At 54.8% G+C, this 18,834-nt stretch overlaps 1 protein-coding gene across 1 annotated transcript in view; it reads right to left on the reverse strand.

The window, feature by feature from the left end:
- Positions 1 to 18,046, reverse strand: part of Tp53bp2 (tumor protein p53 binding protein 2) — a 27,570-nt gene extending 9,524 nt beyond the window's left edge. The window contains exons 1-15 of the mRNA XM_004626889.2: positions 18,022 to 18,046; positions 16,718 to 16,865; positions 12,820 to 12,933; positions 10,465 to 10,547; positions 10,041 to 10,142; positions 8,612 to 8,786; positions 7,803 to 7,984; positions 7,331 to 7,495; positions 6,868 to 7,093; positions 5,555 to 5,647; positions 5,118 to 5,266; positions 3,973 to 4,435; positions 2,591 to 3,369; positions 1,168 to 1,305; positions 403 to 536 (exon numbers count right to left, since the gene is read on the reverse strand). Of these exons, the coding sequence (XP_004626946.1) occupies positions 403 to 536; positions 1,168 to 1,305; positions 2,591 to 3,369; positions 3,973 to 4,435; positions 5,118 to 5,266; positions 5,555 to 5,647; positions 6,868 to 7,093; positions 7,331 to 7,495; positions 7,803 to 7,984; positions 8,612 to 8,786; positions 10,041 to 10,142; positions 10,465 to 10,547; positions 12,820 to 12,933; positions 16,718 to 16,865 (2,951 nt within the window). The 5' untranslated portion in view covers positions 18,022 to 18,046. The remainder of the gene's footprint in view (positions 1 to 402; positions 537 to 1,167; positions 1,306 to 2,590; positions 3,370 to 3,972; positions 4,436 to 5,117; positions 5,267 to 5,554; positions 5,648 to 6,867; positions 7,094 to 7,330; positions 7,496 to 7,802; positions 7,985 to 8,611; positions 8,787 to 10,040; positions 10,143 to 10,464; positions 10,548 to 12,819; positions 12,934 to 16,717; positions 16,866 to 18,021) is intronic.
- Positions 18,047 to 18,834: the final 788 nt, after the last annotated feature.

An 18,834-nucleotide genomic window follows, 5' to 3' on the forward strand; every position in this document is an offset into this window, starting at 1 on the left:
CCCACAGCACAGGAGTACAACTGTGGTCACAGCTGCCCAAGGCCACACGTGGCCTGAACACTCTAACATGCCACGAGCTCTGCACTGCACCTTTCTGCGTGGTGTGCTGAAGTCGTGCCCTGAAGCTGGGGGTGACGCGCTCTGCCCCACTGCAATTCAGACTCCTGCCAGTGTGTCTGAGCTGTATATGCCACCAGTACACGCCCGCTAGTCACCAGTCAGTCTTAGTCATGAACCGTGGGCACCGCATCACTTGTGTTCAAGATAATGCGCCGTGTGACACGCTTATCGCTCAAAAACTCAGGCCATACCTCTCCGGCTGGGCATGGCAGCTGGAGGACGTGCAGCGACACTGCTGGCCCCAACAGCAGGACACCCCCCACCAGCGGGCAGGACCCTTACCACCCGTCGCTGTCTGCGGCATTCACATTCACGCCGAACTGCACCAGGAACTTCACGATCTCCGTGTGGCCAGCACACACGGCGTTGTGCAGCGCGGTGATGCCCTCGTCATTGGGCAGGCTGGGATCCTCCACCTGGAGCCATACAGGAAGGACAAGCTTGACCCTGTCACCTCTCCTGTGACCATCGACTCCACAGGCACAGACGTGGAGACAGGCTTTGCAGTATCTTTTAAAATCACAATGAAAACCTACAGGAGCCGAGAAGCCTACACCAAGAACGCCCCCAGCAGCAAGAGCTGGGACAGCCACACTGAGCAGACACTCACGGGAGAGAGGGCTTTACGACTGGGTGTCTTTTTGCTTGTCCTCCCCAACCTCCCACATCAAATGTAGCAGAAGCTACATTTGCTATGGGAAAAAAAAAAAAAAAAGGCCCCTAAAAATGCTTTAAATAGCAGCCTGCTGAAAAGTGAGGACCACACCTGCAGCCCAAGACCGCACAAGTCTACACATGGGCGATTTTTAGAGGCATAATCTTCCCAAGAACGCCAGACGATGACACGAGGGGGACGCCACTGTCATCGAAGTGTTAGTCACCTTTCCAACACTGGAGCCTATTTTAGTATATGCTCCAAAGCTCCTCAATCCCACAACCCTAAAAAAGAAATTTAAAAATACAACTTGCCTAGAATGACTTCTAAATTGAGCTCTAAAGCAAAACCTACAAGGTTATATTCCAGAAATAAACTGATGACCATCACACCTCATAAATGATTCTCTGCACCAGGTCGAATTCTCCCTCCAAAGAGGAATCCAGGAGCAAGGCGAGGGGGTTGAATTTGACCCTCATTCCATGCGCAATCCGCTCTGAGCCAGTTTTACGCAAGTTTGTCCTTTTGCCCTGCAGAACAAATGCATGGAAAATGAAGCCAAAGAACCCAAGTGAAGAGGAGCTCAGCTGAGGCTGCGGCAGGAAGGGAGGCAGCAGCTATACCGCAGACGGCTCCTCGCAGGTAAGCACACGAACAACAGCCGCACCTAACCAGTGTCCACACAGCTCTCCTGCAGGGCAAAGTGCCTGGGGACAGCGCGGGGGCCACAGCCTGCGCCTGGCTCCAAGCACTCACTGTCAGAGGCTCACGGGGACAGACAGCCATTCAGCTTACCTCACAAAGAACCCACTGTCCCGGCTCACACAGAAGGGCCTCAGCAGACTCCAACCCCCAACCACTCTGCCTTTCTCTTAGCCAAACCAGAGCGCCTGGGCAGGCCTGACAGAGGAAAATGACGAGGACTACCGCAGTCAGCAGGGGCCCCAGGGTCCTGCTGGCCTTGAAGCGTTCTGGGCTTCTGTGGGGCATGACGACGGTGCCGGCAACCCTGGCTCGGAGGAGACTGAGCCAGGAGCACAGTGCGTTCAAGGCCAGCCTGGGCAATTTAGAGGTCATTTTAAAAACAAAAGCCAGCTGTGGTGGTACATGCCTGTAATCCCAGCACTCAAGAGGCTGCAGCAGGAGGATCAGCACAAGTTCGAGACCAGCACGGGCTACAAAGTGAACTCCGGGCCAGCCTGAGCTGCATAGCAAGACCCTGACTCAAAAAACCGAAAAGAAACGTCTACTACCTAAAACCGCTAAGCAGATGTTTACTGCAATTGCAAAGGCAGCTACAGAAGCCAGGGAGATGGCTCAGTGGAATAAGCACTCGCCTGGCAAGCGCAAAGGCCTGAGTTCAATCCCTGATTCCACCAAAAAAAAAAAAAAAAAAGGCGTGGCAGCGCCACCCTGAGGAGTCATGCCATCAGCTGCGTCCCAGGCCAACATTCAAGGGCCACCTCTGCTTCTCTGCACAGGGCATAAGCTGGAGATAGACAGCAAATGCAGCCACCACAGGGCAAGGACACTGACAACGTCCTTCCCACGAAGCGGGGCCGGCTCAGACTAGAGTGTTCGTTACCCTACACGTGCTGGGTCTGTGCTGTTTAGCTGTTTTCAGGCTGCCGCTCTGCAGCCTCTGCTGGTCTTGAACGCACACCTGTCCTGTCTCAGCTTCCTGGGTGTGCACCGCTGCACCCTGCTTCTGCATCAGCTGCATCCTGTTACCATCCTAAGACCCACTGTACGCCAGAGGACAGGTGACATAAAAAGGCAAATGGGAGAAAAACATGGGGACTGCAGGGCACTCACGGGAGGCAGGGCACCCTGCCCGGTGACTTCTGGGGGGCGCATGCTGGCGGGGTCTTCTCCAGGCACCTCGGGCTCCCCAGATGGGTAGGGTGGTGGGGGATATGGGGGATACTCCTCCAGGTACACCTCCAACAGACGGGGGGGCTCTGCACGGGACTCCTCTGCAGTACCCTGGGGACCCGGGCTGCCATCCGAAGCCCCTTCAGGCACACAGTTCAGGCCTGAGGGAGGGGTGGGCCCTGCACTGTCCTCTGCCCTGGTAGGTCCCGTGGCCTCTGGAGACAGCGGCTCGGGGGCAGGGGCAGCCTCTTTCTCGGGTTCTGTGTGCAAGTAAGGGTTGGGGATGTCTCCCGGGCTCTCCGGGCTGGCAGTCATGGGGGCAGGCGCCTTGCAGGGGTGCGCAGGGGCCGAGATGGTCTCCATGGCGGCAAGCGTGGTCCGCTGGTACAGCAGCTTCTGGATGTTGGGCCCGCTGGGCCCCTCAGGCTCCGTGATGGAGCTGCGCTTCTTCAGCGGCCGTGGCGCGTTGGAGAGCTTCTTGCGCAAGGCCTCCAGGTCAGCGTCGCTCTGGTTCCGGTAGGGGTGAGACAGGAAGGGCAGCAGCTTGGTGGGGCTGAGTGGGCGTGGGATGCGCTCGCTCTCCTGGCTTTCCTGGGCCGAAGACACTGGCTCCATCTCAGGGTCCGGGCTGCCTGGCAGGCCCTGGCCACCACCATGCACGTTCTCGGGCAGCGGCTGCTGCGGGTTCTGGGCCGCCGTGAGGACGGGCTTGCCGTACACTGATCAGAAAGGAAAATCCTGGTTAGGGCTGCGTGAGCAAGGGGGCGAGGAGCAAACACGGACAACGTGATGAAAGCTGCCTCAACTGCCAGGCTGATGCCGCTCATTCCTCGAGCGCAGCCTATTTCCTGAAGCTTGTCCTTGCGTAATAAAAACACAGAATTGAAACTGCCACCTGTACCAGTACTTTATGAACCAGTAAGAAGGAAAATGTCTGTATACGAAATCTGACTCCAGCATCCACAGGAACAACATCAAAATGTGAAAAAAACACTTAGAACCAATGAAAATTGGAAACCTGCTCATGTGTCCAGACTGAATCTCAACTCAGGTCACCTCTCTTTCCAAGATCCCAAGGTGAGGCAACAGAAGAAGCCAACACGCTAAGATCACCACAGAGACACGGCCTCCTGACAGCACCTTGCCCGTGGGCCCTCCCCACACTGCCGCCACTCCGTACCCAGGGCGACGTTGCCCAGCAGGGCTCACGGGGTCCCCTTCACCAAGAGGAGCCACCATTAAAGCTTTGGGACAGCAGCCCCAGTGCCACAGGGGCCCAGGACTTTGCTGTCTCCACCGGCAGGCAGGTGGCTTGGGCGTACCGCTCGCGAAGTGTGGGCCTCGCGACTGCGTCTTGGTCAGCACGCTTTGCACAGCCTGCTGGAAGTTCTTCCCCGGCGCCGGGTGCTGCGTGTACATGGAGTAGATGGAGCTGGCCGCCACCGTCTGGGGCTTCCTGAAGGCTGGAAGGGCAGCATCTTTGGGAGGCTGGGGTGTAAAGGGCCGGACGGCAGCTGCAGGCGGGCTCTCCTGCTTGGGCCCCGTGGACAGGCCATGGTCATGGCCTCCTGCAGGTGCCGCAGGGGACAGCACCACCCTCGGCTGAGGCCCTGCAGGCTTCGGCTTGTGGCTGACAGCTGTTACAGCTGCAGGCAACGGCTGAAGGCTTCCATCCAGTTTGGTGTCAGCAGGTGATGAGCCGGCTTGGCCAAAATAAGGCAGGCTAATCTGTTTCGGTTTTGTAGGAACTGGAGGTGGCACTTTAGCCACGTTCTTATTTGCAGCCTATAAAACATGCACATGCACACGCATGCACGCACACACACACACACACACACACACACACACCCCAGTTAGAGTACTGTATACTGGGTATCCAGGCTTAACCTGACTTCACAAACATAAGCACATGGTATAAAATATTAGCCCTACGTTTCTGCCTCTCTTACTGGATCTCGCTTAGCAGGGGCTTCAGCAGTACCACAGGCTCCTCCTGCAACCTCCACCTCTGCCCCGCCTCCTTTCTGGGCATCATAAGTACCATGTGAACACGCCTGCCTGCCTGCTGACTTGAGTCACAGTAGATCCCACCGTGACCACCGCCTCATTCACCAGCACCTTGCACCCTCCGGCTACTGCTGTCAGACATCACCTAGCCAGTGTGGCCACGGAAACCTTATCCGTGGTTAAGAGCTTCCCAGCACCGTGGGCTGTAAGCTCAGCCTCAGACTTCAAAGAAATAAGATCCCCAAACAGCATAAATACTTTGCTCTTCCATGCAGCTATACTCTTGGAGAGAATCTCATAAAATACAGCCCAGAGACAAACGTGTCAGCCACTCTCCACATGCCAGAGCGCTGCTGCAGCCCCTGACCCTCCGGACCCCCTGCATTTCTTCCACTTTCTCTCGTAACTGCTCCCCTACACCACAGAATTACCTGCACATTTTAACCTGGATGCCCCGTACCTGAGCATCACGAAGGATGTCTTCACTGCTCTGGTTCTTCCGAAGCATGCCAAAGCCAGGTGGGACAGCACCCTGGTCCACCGTGTCAAACATGGAGAACGGCCGCACTTTCTTCTCTTTGTCCCTCAGAGGAATTTCCCCGTCGTCAACTGAGGCCGGAAAGAAACTACACTGACACTCAAACCGTCTGGAATGAAGCTGCTTATCCACCTGGAGCTGCCCTCTCCTCCCTGCTCTAAGCTCCACCCCACCAAGGGCCTTCCTGGTTCCAGGCCATGCTGCTAACTACCGGGACGCTACCTGAGCCTGGGCTAAGTGAAGGTGTCAGCAGTCAGCTAAAGGCTCTTAGAAGCTGTCCCTGGGAGTCACACACTAGAAAATGATCCACCCAGGAAAGGACTCACAGTGTCCTTTGGACAGTCAGCCTGCAACCTCACCTTGGTCTGAGCCAGGCCTAGCACTCTGCGGCACAGAGAAAAGGTCTGCACTTGAAGGGGTCCAGTCGGGGACGGCAGGAGGGACTTTCGGGCCTGGGGTGCGGAGAGAAGGCGGTTACACCCAAGTACCTCAGCGTGCTAACGACCCTCCTGGTGTTCCCTCACTGCCAGTGCTTTGATCTCTACCAACAGTTCTGACTTCACGCAAGAGCCCACCCACGAAATGCACGTGGACTGCACGCAGAAGGCTCTGCCCTTCTCGAGAAGTTCAGGCCTGTCCCACCGTACCAGGCAATTCAACCAAGCCCAGCAAGAAGTGTCTGCTAGAGTCGGCGAGGCCCAGCTCCTCCTCACTGCGAAGAAAACTTCACCACCAGACTGCGTCTGCCACGCGGCAGGACAGAGCCTCTGAGACGCACCTGCACACTACTGGAATGGTCTGTGCCCTACGAAAAGGCCTCATGTGCCTGTCACCCACTTGGGCTTTCAGCCCCCAAATGCAACCTCCGCCTTTCACAAACCAGCACTTTCGGGCTTCCTCCACACTGACATCTCAATTCCAGGTGTCCTGGCTCTCATGTTTTCTGTCTAGAATAAACACACAGCCAGATGACCGGGCTCCACCGCGTCACAGCACAGAGCTGTGAGTTACCCGGCGCATGCCACAAGGCTCGGAGAAAAGCGCCAGCACTGGCGACTGCTCTTCTTGGGGTCTGAATGGTGACATTGTCACAGAAGCTTTGTGCCCTGCCCTGGCCGTGACTGTCCCTGCAATTTCTCCGTCACACAAAACCCTGCTGCCCCTCCCCATGGATCTGGACTTCACAGAGTGCGGGACTACGTGTGTAAGTCGCCCCATTCCTTTCACCCTAATCTCCCAGACGACGTCTGCCTCTGTTCTAAAACTATCAGCAGGCAAATTATCACACACAAGCACACAGGAGCACACACCATTCACCAACAGAACAGATTCACAACCTCACTTTCTGTAAAGACAACACTAACATTAGCCTACGTGGCATTTTGAACAAAAGCAAAGGTCCTCAAGTTACTAACCTCAGCCCAAATTTCCCACTTAAAGCAATTTTTACACGTGCAGAGTATTAAATTTCATCTTCTGAATAGAATTTATATTATTCAGGTTTTTTTTAAAACTGACCAACAAAAATAAAATAAATAAATAAATAAATGAATAAACTGACCAACAGTACAAAAGCAATTTTTAACTTTCAAATTGACTAAGAATGTGCAGGTAAGTTCTGTGCCTAACTCTGACTTGGGGGAGCACAGGGTGACCACGCCGGCACTGTCACCTTTGGGTAGTGTGGCTGTGGTCCTCGTGTTGGGCAGCGTCTGCATCTTCACCAGCCCCTCTGAAGCCTGTGCAGCCAGGGGGCCCTCAAGCAGCGCCGGCTTCACCAGCAGCTCTGGCCTCGGGGGCATCCGCGGCATGGTGGACGACTGGATGTAGGGGCCCACGGCAGCCACACGGCTGGGCGCAGACACGGGCGGCTGGGTGAGATTGCCATCGGGCAGCAGCTGGGGGAAAGGCCCAAGGCCCCGGCCATCAGTGCGGGTGCTCAGTGTGTCAAGGGTGGAGTGGGGAGGTGCTACCACGTAATCTAGAGATGCCCTGGAGCCCAGCCACAAGCCCACGCCCACGCTGCAGCCTGGGGGTTGCGAGGAGGGAGCAGGGGTGCTGCACGGGTGACTGCGTGAGGAGGACAGGACACGGGGGCAGAGGACAGCTGCCAGCCCACCCGCCCCCCACCTCACCGGCAGGCTCTCCTTCTGCTGCAGGGCCGCCTTCTTCTTCCACAGCCGGGCGCGCAGCTCACTGACGCGCCGCTCCATGACGGCCACCTCGGAGTTGCGCTTGTTCAGACATTCCCTCTGCTGCTGCAGCCTGGCATTCTGCTCCTGGTTCAGCTTGTTCCTCAGCTACAGAATGGACAGGGAGGACTAAGAGGTGGCCGAGGAGCAGAGGGAGGAACCTGTCCTTGGCCAGTAACCACACGGCTCACCACTGCCCAGTTTCTAACACTGTGAGGTCCAGCCATACAATGCACTCCTGGGTTAAAATTAAGGGACATCTGTGCTGGCTGCAGTCCTGCCTGCGTTTCCTGTCTGAGGTGCCACCAAGTTTATTCTGGTCTTTTGGGACACTGCCACCTGCCCTCACCCTCCCAGTAAAAGCAGCTGGGCACTTCCCACTGACCCCACTCCCGGACAGCTCCACTGCGCACACCTGAAGCTCCTTGTACAGCCGGTCCAGCTCAGCCACCGCGGACTGGCTGTCATGGTGGCCATCGATCCTGCCGTTCCTCAGCATCTCCAGCTGCCTCGTGAGCTCCTCTACTTTCGATACAGCCAGAACCAGCTCCCTCTGCTTCTGCTGGAACAAGCTATTCATCTGTTCAATTTCCTCCACTGCAGTGAGAGAGAACAGAAAAGAAAAACAGGGATGGACTCCTTCCCAGAACGAGGCTCTCGTCGAGGTGGGGACCGTTCAGAATGGCCTAGACCCAACCTCAGCCTTTCAGAAGTGACTGAAAAGAACCCAGACACCTCTAAGTGTCAGCGCGGCAACTGCACAAGCTGCAGGATTTGTGCAGTGAATGTTATGAAACATTAAACTCCACATTTCAGGGACAATGAGCTTTTATTCTCAATTGTATAACGACTACAGAACTGGTGAACTACTAAACTCCTACTTTAAAATGGTATTGTAACAGATGAAACTGTGATGCGTGTAAATCTTTATTTTCATCAAATTCTTACTCAATAATTAATCCAACAGAAAAGAAAGGACATGTTCCAGGATTCGGGTGAAAAGCCTACTAAGACACTCAGTGCCAAGTTCAGCTGAGAGTAACCGGCAACATTAAAGCTGCAATAATTATGCTTTTCCAAGACTTTTTAAAATCACCTAGACTCATCTTCTGAGCAAAATCTCACACCCACTGCTGACACTCTCGAGTCCACACAGCCCACATCCATGCTGCCCGTGTCCACCAGCCCTGCATCCACACAGCCCCGCGTCTGGGCTCAGCTCACCGAGCTTCCCGTTGCTCAGCCGCTTCTGCTCCACGCGGCCCTTGAGAGCCCGCACCTTCTTCAGCTTGGCTTCCTGGCTCTCAGCCAGTTCTCTCAGCCGCTTCAGCTTCTCCTGCTCAGTGGCCTGGTGCTGCTGTCGTTGATCTTGTTGTTTCAAAAATTTTAAGCGCTGTTCCTAAAGTTGTAGATGAAAAAAGCAGTCGCCACAGTCAGCACAATGACCACAGCGCAGGTGCCCAGAGCCCCTTCCTTCCTCTCCGTGATGCCAGGAGCCAGCTGGACTCAGGCACCCCGAGGAGAAGACCTGGAAGCCCAGCGGTTCACACCCTGCAGGGAGCAGCAACCTCGAGCTGTTTTTCTCAAGCCACACTACAGGTGAAGGCCAGAGCTCACCACCATGTGGACAGCATACAAAGGACGGCAACATGCAGGACAGAGATACAAATCCAGACTCAAACCCAAAGCCGAGGCGGGTATGTCTCTCTCCACAGTCCACACTCAATCCCACCCGAATTCGGACGCCACAGTGGAGCCACAGAGACGTTATTCCTACACTAAGACATAACTAACTGGGTGGCAGTCACACATCCGAAACGGGTGAACAGCAACGTGCCCAGTGACATGGAGCGGCTTCTCCACAGGGAGCCCGCAGCAGAGCCTCAGTGGGGACCCCTTCCCGGGAACTCATCCTGGATGCTCATCCCAGCAGCTCTCCTGACATCCAAAAGCAGAAACAGGGCAGACCCCCTGGGAGGTCCTGCTGGCTGGCACCACAAACACAAGGACCCGGCCATGGGAAGCCACCACGCACCCACTGGTGGCAAGTCCCCAGCTGCTCCTGTGCGGATGTCCTGGCACACAGCACACACACCCCACGTGGCTGTCCAGAGCACAGCCCAGCAGCTGCCACCAGGAGCACAGGTTGGCAGCGCTGGCTGAGCTAGACTCCGCCAGGACTCCAGGCAAAGCCCAGAGCTGGCTCTGACTGCAGCAACGGGGAGGACTCTGGGAAGAGCTCTCCTTGCTCAAGGCCAGGCACAGGGTCAGCTAGGGGGTAAAAATGTCCCCCGAAAGGCAGCAGCCTGCCGCTGATCCCAAGCAGCAGAGGGACAGCGTTAGGTCAGTAAATGTCAGTGCAGAGGGCTCCCCGAGGCAGAGAAGGGCTTGTAAGGCTTCAGTCTTATCTGCCCCAGCTGCATGCCAACTGATCAGTCAGGGCTTGGGCTGGGCTCCGCAGTGCTCCCAGCCACTCGGGAGCCGAGGCTGAGGGTCACTGAGTGGGATGATCCGAGCACCGTGCACAAAAATGCGGCAAGGGACACAAGGCTGAGGACAGGCAGGCTGAGGGGCCGGGTCAGCAGCAGGCAGTGGCCAATGGCATCACACACGAGCTGGCCGTGGGGCTGCAGCACTCTGGGACCAGACCCACCTTGGTGGCCAGCATCTGCTGCTGGGCCTCGATCTGCTGCTGCTGGCGAGACGCCATCTCCTGGAGCTCGGCGAGTGTGAGGTCCATGCGTGGACTATTCACCTGTATCGGGAGACACACACAGAGCTCGGCCTGCAGCCTCAGGGCCAAGGCCAGCAGCGAGCAGCTGTCTCAGATTTAGGTCATTTACCTGCTTCCCCTCAGCAAATAAAATCACTAAAAGACATTTAAACTTGTTCTACATGTTTTCTTGATTTGTGAAACATTTACATCTAAAGTCTTACACTAGCCTCCCAGGTGGGTTTCTTTAGCAGCGCTACTCTTTGTAATGACCTTTGAGAGGCAAGCTCAGCCTATTGGTACAAAGCAGCAGCGAGCGGCAGCGCTGGTCACGCAGAGCTGCCGTGCAAGCAGGGGCACTCACTCCATTCTCCTTTCTCCGGTGTTCTCCGGGGACCTTCACACCATTTCTTCTCAGATTTGGATCCTGAGGCCACGAGCCGCTTGCTAAGCACAAAATTGAAAAGGGGACATCAACCCGAGAGCCAAGCGCCTGCACCACTCCCACTGAACATTCTTCCTGCCTGAGCCGGGCTCAGGATGAACGGGCAACCACCCTTCTCCCAGAAGCTGTGGGTCGGGGGGTAGGAGTAGGGAGCAGTCAGCCCTGGGACATCCCACAAACCACCTGCCCACTGGGAAAGCGCAAGCTGCCGAGCAACAGCGGAGACCCGCGAAATACGCGCTCTGGCCACGGGGTCTCACACTGTGCCAGTGTCCTAGTTCCGAGCTATTCAGAAGGGAGACTGGAGAGCTTCACAAGGAGGAACAACTGAAGGTAAGTCCACCCATCCTCGCGCTCATTTACGACTAGCCGTAGCTTGTACAGGAAGGAGGCCCTAGAACAACCGGCGCCGGTTCCCTTATTGAGCCCCCCGCCCCCACCCGCAGCCTCCCAGCCTGTGGTTTAAAAATACTATGCAGTGGCCAAGCTACTGAGGAGCCAGAAGCAGCCAGCAGAGGCACAAGTTCAAAGCCAGCTGGGAAATTTAGGAAGATCCTATCTCAAAATCTAAAGGGCCGGGGATATACCTCGTGGGAGAACACCATGGATTCAATCCCTAGTGAAAAGAAAAGAACAAAACAGAACAGTACTGCTCTAACTGGGCTCAGTGGTGTGTACCCATATTCCTAGCAACTCAGGAAGCTGAGGCAGGAAAGATTCTGAGTTCAAGCCCAGCTAGGGTCACATACTGAGACCACACCTCAAAAAAACAAAACAATTAAATCTTGCTGAATTGTCTAAAAAATAGGTCAGGTAGCTCATAATAGTCCTATAAGAAGAAAGAAAACACCTCAAAGGGAACACTTTGCTAATTTCTCCTTCGCACAACAGGTGCGTAACTATATTAAGGAGCAAGCGCCTCAAAAATAACTTCAGACACATACGTGTCCCAGCCCACTAAATGGGACAAAGGCCTGGGCACCACCTCCTGATCCACAGTCCTGAGGCCAGGGCTCCACAGGACAGGGACAGCAACCTTGTTCTGCCCACCTGTTTGTCTAAATACCATGTGGCACTGACAATGTGACAACGCCTCTGTGTTGTCTCACGTTTCGGACACTGAGACTGAACAGTGTACAGCGGGAGCCTCATTAATAATGTACCACACTGCAGCGAGACATGGGAACTGGGCAGCAGGCAGGGAAACTCAACTGCAGAGTAGGAAGGATCACAGCCTCAAAACCCAGGCACAAACCCCAACTTCAAAGCTTAAAGAACAAGGCTTGGGGGAAGCACACCACTAAGATTACAGACAGGCACTGGCAGCAGCCAGCCTGCTGCTGGGGCACTGGCTGGGCGGGGGAGTCCAGAGCCTGGAGATCTGTCACCCTCCTCATCTGTGGGACAGGGCAGTAGGGACAAAAATAGGCGGGAAGCAGAGGAAGAGGCGACCTCAGCCACATTCTGACTTCCAAGACAACCACCCTGGCTTTCCAGTCTTAAGATCCAAGGTGTCCAGAAATACCCAGTAAGCCTGCTTCCCTCTGGGAAGGGTCCCCACCGACTCCGGAGCCAGAGCTACATGTCCCTGCACCCACACCTGAGATCTCAGGCCACTTCTGGCCCCAGGCCCTGCATCAGCTTCTACCTGCCTCCTGCCATCCACATGCCCGGCCACAGCTCCCTCACCCTCTGCAGCCCCGAGGCTGCCTCCTTGGGGCCACCCCACTAACCCATCCCAAGTCACTCACACCTCCACCTTCCAACGCTGTTTCCAAGGTGTCTCCTCTCAACTCCTGCTCACCCATGTCCTCTCATTGTACCTGCTATCGCCGTCCCCACAGTCACTCCAGAGACCACCCACCTGGGCTGCCATCCTGAACACGCTACCCCCCCACTGACCTCTGCTGAGTCCTCTGGCAACGCCCAGCCCCAGTGCCTCCTCCCATAGCCACCTGGGCTAAGGGCAGTGTGCAGACAACACCAGGTCTCAGGGGGTCCCTGGGGCACGCAGGACCCAGACCCCACAGCTCAGGGTCCCTCCTCCCAGCCCACCTCAAGGCTTCCCAGAAAGCACCCTCACCCCTATGGACAGCTCGCCCTGTGCCCAGCCCCCACCCCCATCACAGTCGGGTCCACTGACTTTTCACCCCACCGTGGGAAGACACCCACGTGCGGAAGAGAATTCCCTCAACTCGCACCCGCGTGCACATTAGGCGTGGCAGACCCCCGCCCTTGGTCTAACGCCACTCACATTCACAGACTGCGACCCACCTACATCTCTGCTGGGTGGCCGCTCGTGACGGAGGAAGAAACGAACTTCATTCCGCTGACTTCCAAATCGCTGAAGAACATCAAACATCCGCTCATTATCAGCAACTGGACGCTCTGCAAGAAATGAGAAGTCATGCTGCCTGCAGGACAAAGGACGACGAGCGTATTTCCATGCTGTCCTCATCGGACAGAGGAAACACCTGACATCTTGAAAGTGTTTTTCTTTCAGTGAAGAAAAGGAAGGGCAACAATTTCCATACAGAACCAGTGTCGCCAGACAGAGGCGGGAGTCTGAGCCAGCCTGCACCTTCCTTGCCCTTTAACTTGTGTGGGCTCCAAAGGTTCCTGTTCAGTCCGGTATGCAGCAGGCCCCTCTGGCTCCTCAGATACTCAAAGAAAATAAAACGGGAACTTTCTCGACAGCCTAGTGCTATTTCATACAGGCTGTTTCTGACTCTTCATCTGGTACACGATGCTAAAAAGTAAGACTTATCCACTTCCCAGCAAAAGGCTCCTGACCGAGGGAGAGCGTCTCTCCGGCATAACAGCCAACAGCAGAGCAGGAGCTACATCGCCCTGAGTCCCCCCAATCTCAGGAAAGGAGGCTTGCCGGGGAGATGGCTCAGTGGAATAAGGGCCTGAGTTCAATCCCTGGTTCCGCCAAAAAAAAAAAAAAAAAAAAAAAGGAAAGGAGGCTAGGGGTAAAAACCCCACGCACTGTTTGAGGAGGCAATCAGACGCCAAGCGATGGCAGTGTAACCGCCAGATGGGCCTGCTGAACCAGCCCACAGAAGCCGCCCCTTGCCACCATCAGACACCACCTCAGCGGCTTAACTGAACACCAAGGACAGCGACCTGAGCCAGGCCCCAGCAGCCAGCTCTGCCCAGGGATCCACCCTGCCCGCCCAGTGGAAAACACAGGGCATGGCCTGCAGTCGGAAGGCAGGGACCCAGCATGTGGAGCCCTGAGGCATCGGAGAGGGAAAGCCTTGTGTCTGCAGAGATGCTGAAAGGCCCCTGCGTGCCCACTAAGGGAAACAGCACACACACGTGTCCTCAAAAGAAATGAGGCACAGCTGGGCATGAGGGTGCACACCAGCTGCAACCCCAGCTGCCTGGGCCGAGACAGGAGGTGGCTCAAAGCCAGCCTTGGCAATGTGGCAGGACCAGAGTGCCAGTCAGGTTCCCGCCCAGGACACAACGCCTGAACCCCCACAACTCAAAGGAGGAGGGGCTTAATTTCGCACCCGCCTGCGCGCTCAACACTAGCAGGGGCTGCAAGGCAAAGCTGCTCAGTGCATGGCAGCCAGGAAGCACAGCAGGGGACGCTGCCCAAGAGCAGGAGGCCAAGGACTGGACACGAGCCCAGGGCCACCCCTCTGTGGCCCACACAGACACAGGCACAAGTGTGCTCCCTCAGTCCCCGCCCCAAAGCCAGTCAGGACGGCCTCCACCCTGAGTGTACAGCCTGCCTTGGAGAGTGTGACTGAAGCTGGCCACAGGCTCCTAGAGCCCCGAGGAAGCACAGGACACGAGCAACGCCAAGGCCGCTGGGCTTTCCGGGACAGTGCCCTCCCTCGCGTGGCACCAGGCCAAGGGGTGGAAGTGTGATGACAGCAGAAGATCCCATTGGCCTGGCCTCCCAGGGGGGCATCTGAGGCTCCAGCCGCCCCATCCTGCCACTCACACTCACTATCCCAAGCAGCCACCTGCACCTGTGGATACCACGGGGACAGACACAAAGGCGGACTCTGGCTCAACAGAGGAAGGCAAGGCGCTTCTGTCTGTGCACCCCTGGACCCCCCCCTCGCGCTGGTCACAGGCATTCAAGGAATGTCCCCTAAGCAAATGCGTGCGTGACAGCGAGGGGAGGGCAGGGAAGGGAAGCAGGAGAGGAAGGAGGAGGGAGAAAGAAGTGAGCATCTTCAGTGAAATGGAAGGACATGCTGACCCCTTGCTGTAGGGAACCTTCCCCACGGACACAGAAGGCCCGAGGCCCAAAGCAAGTTGCCAAAAGCCTAAAACTTAAGAGGAAAGGTGACAACAAAAGGAAATCTGGGTGAAGGGTCTAAAGGAACAAACTGAAAATCTAGAAAGCAACAGGAACTGAGGCAGGGGCCCAGGTACATTTGGCACAGTTCAAATCTGCCGAACAGAAACCCACTAATCTGTACAACCAGAAAAAGGGCAAAAAAGAAAGAAAGAAAGAAAGAAAGAAAGAAAGAAAGAAAGAAAGAAAAAAAGAAAGAAAGAAAGAAACCAACCAGGTGTCAGGTGTGTGCATGTAATCCCCTGAACTTGGGAGGCTGAGGCAGGAAAGTTGCCATGAGTTCAAGACCAGCCTGGGCCACATAGTGAGTTCAAAGCCAGCATTAGGTACATAGTGAGACCCTGCCTCAAATATAAAAAAAACAAAAAACCCACAAGCTTACTTGGCCAATAAGCAAATGAAAAGAAAAGCAAGTCCACAATAATAATAATATACAGGCTTAAACCAATGACCATTTTCAGCTATCAGTTTAGCAGAAATCAAAATATTACTGCAGCAGCTGCCGATGAGAGATGCTTTTAGCAATAAATGGAAAGAGGACAAGCTGGCAGCGTATCTGGCAACACACAGCACACCCTAAATGTGTGAATCATGCTGTGGATAACGCCTCACGCACACGGGGAGCACCCCTAGCGTTTACGGAAAAAAAGAGCAGAGTTAATTTAAATTTTCATGAATAAAAAAATCAACTGCAGATGGAAAAATACCTGATTACTAAAGACGATCTTGGAGATTTACATGAGTCTGAGAAGATCTCCGAGCTGCCAGATGAACAGTGAACGGTCGGATGCTGCCATGCACGACCCCCACATAAATGGAACCAGAAGCCCACACAACGCTGCAGTGAGCTGGGAAGGCCCGGAAACGCGAGGTGCTGAAGCCACCAGTCTGACAGCGGGGGACGGGGACAGAGAGATGCTATCCTGTCCTCATGTTTCCAATGATACACATTCATTAGAGGTTCGGAGAAGCAGAGCTGTGTCACCGTGCTCCAGAGGGCCACTGCTTGCAACGAAGGGGACGAGACCCAGGAGGCAGGCTGGTGGGCAGGCTGGCGGTGTACACTTCCCACAGGGCAGGGCTCTCCCCCGGAGAGCAGAGCAGGCAGCTCCTGTGCTCGCCAGCAGCCCACAGAATGGGACAGAAACCTACCATGGACTGTGAGGACCTCTGCAGAGGGGGCAGCAAGGCCACCTGCTCACGCAGGAGGCCACAGAAGCATGCAGGCACTCACTAACTCGTTCCCTGCCCCAAACAGGCTGCAGGGCGCCCTGGCTGAGGGTGGAGCCTGGAGCAGAAGCAAAGGCTCCGCCCTGGGCTCTCTCATGCCTGCAGTGTCCAGGGAAGAGAGGGGACAAGAGGGCAACACACCAGTGAGCACCCACAAGACCCCCGGCATAGCTGGCCTGGCCCCAGAGGAGGACGAGGACCCCGTGGGTGTCTGACTGCCTGGGAACAAAGCAGAAGCAGCCAGTCACAGCTGAGAGAGCTGCTGTCTTATGGCCACAGAGCCAGGGGTGGGGTGACCTCCCAGCCTGTGCCCCACAGCGGCAGCCCCGCTGCTGCCTGCCCCACAGGTCCTCAAAGTGTCAAGAGGCCTCTGACTTCTCGTCACGCAAAGCCCAAACACACAAAATCATTTTCAAGCACCACACGTGCCCATGGCCCAGATGCGGCTTCTGGCGCTGGTTGCCTGTCCTGGACCTTTCTTTTTGACACAACGGAGTCTGCATTCTGTGTCACAGCTCAGCTGGACAAGGCACAGGATCTGTGTCTCAGGGTGAGCGTGCACTGCCCTCCTGGGATCCCAGGGACAGGAGGCGGCAGAACCTCCCACCAGTCTCGTACCAGAGCCACGCCACACTTCAGCCAGGTGGCACTCGCTCTCGCCCGGCTCCTTGCACAGCTCCACCAGGTCACGGCACGTGGTGTCAGGGGTGACGGGCACCTCCGTGAAGTGCTGCTCATTGTTGCTGAGATACACGGTCAGGAACATCTGCAGACAGAGACAGCAGTCACAGCACGGCCAGCACAACTCTGGTCACACTGCAGCGAGGCCAGGCTGGCCAGGGCAGGCAGGTGGCCTGGCCCTGTGGCCCTGGAGTTCCCAGCCTCCCTGGGTCCTCAGAACTCCAGAACCCCAGCATTTCACACCTAAGAGGCTCCCAGGCCTCTTCTGCCAGCTCTGTTCGCCTATTTGCTTACCAAGTACCTCAATGGCTTTAGGATGCGCCAAACCCACACTACAAACTCATCTTTTAAGCTATCCTTTCCAGCCAGCCAGAGACCTCACACACACACTCCCACACCTCCACCTCCTCCTGGAGAGCTGCACCAGGTGTGCATTCCTGATGGCAGTGTGGGAAAGAGGTGGCCGGGCAGTGGTTGGGACCTATGGTCCATGTGCCGCAGCTATCTCTGTCACTGAAAGCTCTGAGAGGGTCCCCATCACTGGTTGGGGGGAACCTAATCTTTATGTCTTCTGTATACATTAGCTATCAAAACATTTAAACCTAAAATGTTTAATCAAAGTTACACACCTACTCTAAAAGATTTCATCAATAAATAGAAATGATAACCCACTATGCTAAAACTTACCTGACCTTTTATATAAAATTTAGGACAGATGTAAAGCCAGGCTGTTATGTTGAGCTGTAGGGGACTCAGGTCAATAATTTCTGACATTGGCAGTTAAACAGAAGACCCAAAGCTATTATGGGCTACTGGACTCTTTTAGAATATTTTGCTGAGTTTACACACCTATAATATTCAAATGACGGAACTAAACAAAAAAGGGAATACAGATGAATGTCCATTTTGTATCTGTGTATTCAAAGAGGTTAGGATAGATGTATAGTTACATTCTCTTAATGAATAGAATGATTTGTTCTAATGGTGTTTGTAAATAGGATATCATGTCCGCATCTTGTACAGCAATTAACCACTAGGAAGAATGTATGCAATGTGTTAATTATTGAAACTGTCCTACCAATTTGATTTGAAACTGTCTCACTGCTATTTGTTTATCAATAAAATTATGGGAAAAAATAATAAAATAAAAATACTTTTAAAAAAATAAAATTTAGGACAGCAGATAATTAAAACTCACATAAAGTCTACAAACAGACACCGTCCCTTAACAATACTGTTACCAGGGGCCAGGGAGATGCATCGCTCAGTGGAATAAGCGCTTCCCTGGCAGGCGCAAGGGCCTGAGTTCGATGCCCAGTTCTGCAAAAAAAATTAAAAATAAAAATAAAAATAAAAAAATACTGTTACCAAAGAATTCACACGTTCAGGCTATGCACACAGCCGCAGGACACTCGCCGAGAAAGTGCAAGGCCCCAGTTTCAGTCCAACACCACTAATAATTAGTAAACATAATATTTTGCGTTTTTATACCTATCAAAATATTCTGATAATTCCCAAGGCTGAAGAAATTAAGTGGAACTGCAAGCGAGTTTTGGTGCCAACGCAAGCTACCCGCTGCGTTCAGGTGCGTGAGCGCCACACCACCAGTCGGCGTTCAGGATACATGGTGATGACGCTGGCAGCAATGCCCCACTCACTGCGGGACCGAATCTCTGTGAATGATTCTAATCAAAGCTACTCAAGGGCTCTGGGACACACAGGATACAGGCGAGGAAGCAGGACAGGCTTCAAAATAACAAAACCACATTCTGAACATGGAAAATGTGGGTTTTACAACTTCAGAAAGACACAGAATGAGCAGGTTCTGCCCTTTGGTCCCACGCATGGAGGACACATCCCACCCTCCCTGCCAGCGTGGCCTCGCGTGAGAAAGCTCCAGCGTGGAGGCACCGGGGCAGGGTTGATGACAGAAACTGGGCATCACGCGGGGCCACGGGACGTGGCGGGTGAAGGGCACGCCAAGGGGACCTTTGCTAAAACCTGCTTCCCTAGGGCAGGCAACTGGGTCTGCGCTGGGGACGGCACCTCCAGAG

This window comes from Octodon degus, unplaced genomic scaffold (genome assembly GCF_000260255.1).
Source record: "Octodon degus isolate 3935 unplaced genomic scaffold, OctDeg1.0 scaffold00017, whole genome shotgun sequence".
In the NCBI taxonomy this organism is placed as follows: domain Eukaryota; kingdom Metazoa; phylum Chordata; class Mammalia; order Rodentia; family Octodontidae; genus Octodon; species Octodon degus.